The sequence below is a fragment of the Mastomys coucha genome, unplaced genomic scaffold, assembly GCF_008632895.1.
Source record: "Mastomys coucha isolate ucsf_1 unplaced genomic scaffold, UCSF_Mcou_1 pScaffold7, whole genome shotgun sequence".
NCBI lineage: Eukaryota > Metazoa > Chordata > Mammalia > Rodentia > Muridae > Mastomys > Mastomys coucha.
The window spans coordinates 54,627,119-54,629,320 of NW_022196913.1; the positions used below are offsets into that span (position 1 = coordinate 54,627,119).

At 44.1% G+C, this 2,202-nt stretch overlaps 1 protein-coding gene across 2 annotated transcripts in view; it reads left to right on the plus strand.

Moving 5' to 3' along the window:
* The window catches only part of Iars1 (isoleucyl-tRNA synthetase 1), a 49,624-nt gene that overhangs the window by 17,488 nt on the left and 29,934 nt on the right, over nucleotides 1-2,202 (plus strand). For both annotated transcript variants that reach the window (XM_031358196.1, XM_031358195.1), the window contains exons 13-14: nucleotides 552-650; nucleotides 1,890-2,016. In XM_031358196.1, the coding sequence (XP_031214056.1) occupies nucleotides 552-650; nucleotides 1,890-2,016 (226 nt within the window). The remainder of the gene's footprint in view (nucleotides 1-551; nucleotides 651-1,889; nucleotides 2,017-2,202) is intronic.

A 2,202-nucleotide genomic window follows, 5' to 3' on the forward strand; every position in this document is an offset into this window, starting at 1 on the left:
TCTCTCTCTCTCTCTCTCTCTCTCTCTCTCTCTCTCTCTCTCTCTTTCTCTCTTTCTCTCTTCCTCTTGTTTTTGTTTGTTTGCTTTTTGGTTTTGCTTGTTTGGTTTTGGAGACAGGGTTTCTCTGTGTAACCTTGGCTGGCCTGGAACTCTTCTGTAGACCAGGCTACCCTTAAACTCAGTGATCCATCTGCTTCTACCTCCTGAGTACTGGGATTAAAGACATGTGTCATGACCACTCAGACCACACGCCTGTGTGTCTGTCTGTGTGCATGTCTTGGTGTATCTGTGGGGGTCAGAACAAAGCATAGAGGTCGATTCTCTCCTTCCACCATGTTAGTTCCCAGGATGCAATCCTGGTCATCGTGCCTGACAGCAAGTACCATTACCTTCTGAGGCATCTGCTGGTCTGGACATTTGTAATCTAAAATAAAAGTTACTGTCAACAAAACGCTGAGTAGATGAAGTGATGTTGATTAGAAGTTAAAATCAGTCTTGCCCTTGGTACCTGTTCACCTCTGTCTGACTAGTGGAATCTGTTCTGGTCCCAGGTCAGACACGCCCCTCATTTACAAGTCAGTGCCCAGCTGGTTTGTGCGAGTGGAGCATATGGTGGACCAGCTACTGAAGAACAATGATCTATGTTACTGGTGAGCATGCTCTTCCTACTGTCCTTTACATGTACTGAGTGCGTATAGTTCACGTACTAACCATCTCTAATTGTTTATTATAATTTGTAATGGTCTTTATTTGTATAGGAAAACACAGTCATATACAGCCTATGATAGAAGATGTAAGAACTCACTTTTTGAAACTGCCTGCAGTTTCACAAACGGGGTTCTCTCAGAGGAGGTCACAAGAACCTGAAAGAGAATTTGAAATGCAAGAGGAATAATGGGACCAAGTCAAAATATTTTCCAATCAAGGTTCCAACTTTACTCAGAGACCAGGATTTTTATAGTAACACCAAAGTGAAACCAAATCTCTAGGTTCCATGATATTTGCACAATGTAAACACTGTAGTTTGGGTCAGGTGCCAAAGTCCCCAGCAACTCAGATGTCTTCAGGCAGTAGTCGTTTTCGTATCTTGGTGGGTGAACTTCCAGTGGATGAACTTCCAGGCGAACTTCCAGGCTACTTCAAAGGAAGTGACAGTCTGTAGAGAGCTTTTTGTTTGAGCTCCCCAGGTGAGCTAGTAGCTTCTAAGCTGAGACGGTCAGAATATCAGAATGAGGCTGGCTGAGCTGAAGCGGGAAGTAACAATTTTTCTTTGTAAAGCCCACTAGAGATAAGCAAGTGTTACTTTGTGTATGACTTCCAGGATGAATTGACTTTGGGGAAAATGTCTTAGCCAGACATAGTATGTACATTTTTAATCCTGGAATTCAGGAAGTGGAGGCAGGCAGGCAGACCTCTGAGTTGAAGGCCAGCCTGATTTACGTAGTAAGTTCCAGGACAGCCACAGCCACAGTGAGGCCCTGTAACAAAAACAAATGAACAAATGAACAATCTTGCTATACTCAAAGTGTTAACTTCACTATGACAGAGACTAGGGAGTGTCTGCCAAAGCCGTGTAATTATAACCAGTTTGGCTCTTTGAGTCCCTGGCATGTGGATATCTATTGCCCTTGGCGTCACAGAAAAGCCCAAGCACAGAAACCTCTGTAGTCATTCTTCCTGCAAGTGCCAGCCCACCTCAGCCCACCTCAGCCCACCTCATGCATAGTCAAATAGGCAAAAAAGAAGCTTCCCAAAGGATGTGCTAGATGTAAGCCTAGCATGGCATTTCCACAAAGTGTCACACAAAGGCTTGTGGTGTCAACCTGGTTTATAATTTTTCCCTAGTCTAGTGCTCCTGCATGACTGTCAGTGTCATCTCTCTGTGACAGGGTCCCAGAGTTTGTACGAGAAAAACGGTTTGGAAATTGGCTGAAGGAGGCACGTGACTGGGCAATTTCCAGAAACAGATACTGGGGCACCCCCATCCCACTGTGGGTCAGTGAAGACTTTGAGGAGGTGAGACCCGGGCTATATGGCCTTGTCCTGATTGACTGTCGCTGAAGTTCTTTGTCATGTTATGTGAGTATGGTGTTAAAAAGTGTGGACTCTTACTGTCTTAGTTCTTTTCTAGAATGATCACATAAGACAGTCTGTTTAGGGGTCTACTTTTTATTTAAGTGCAGATTTGAATTTTTATTCTGT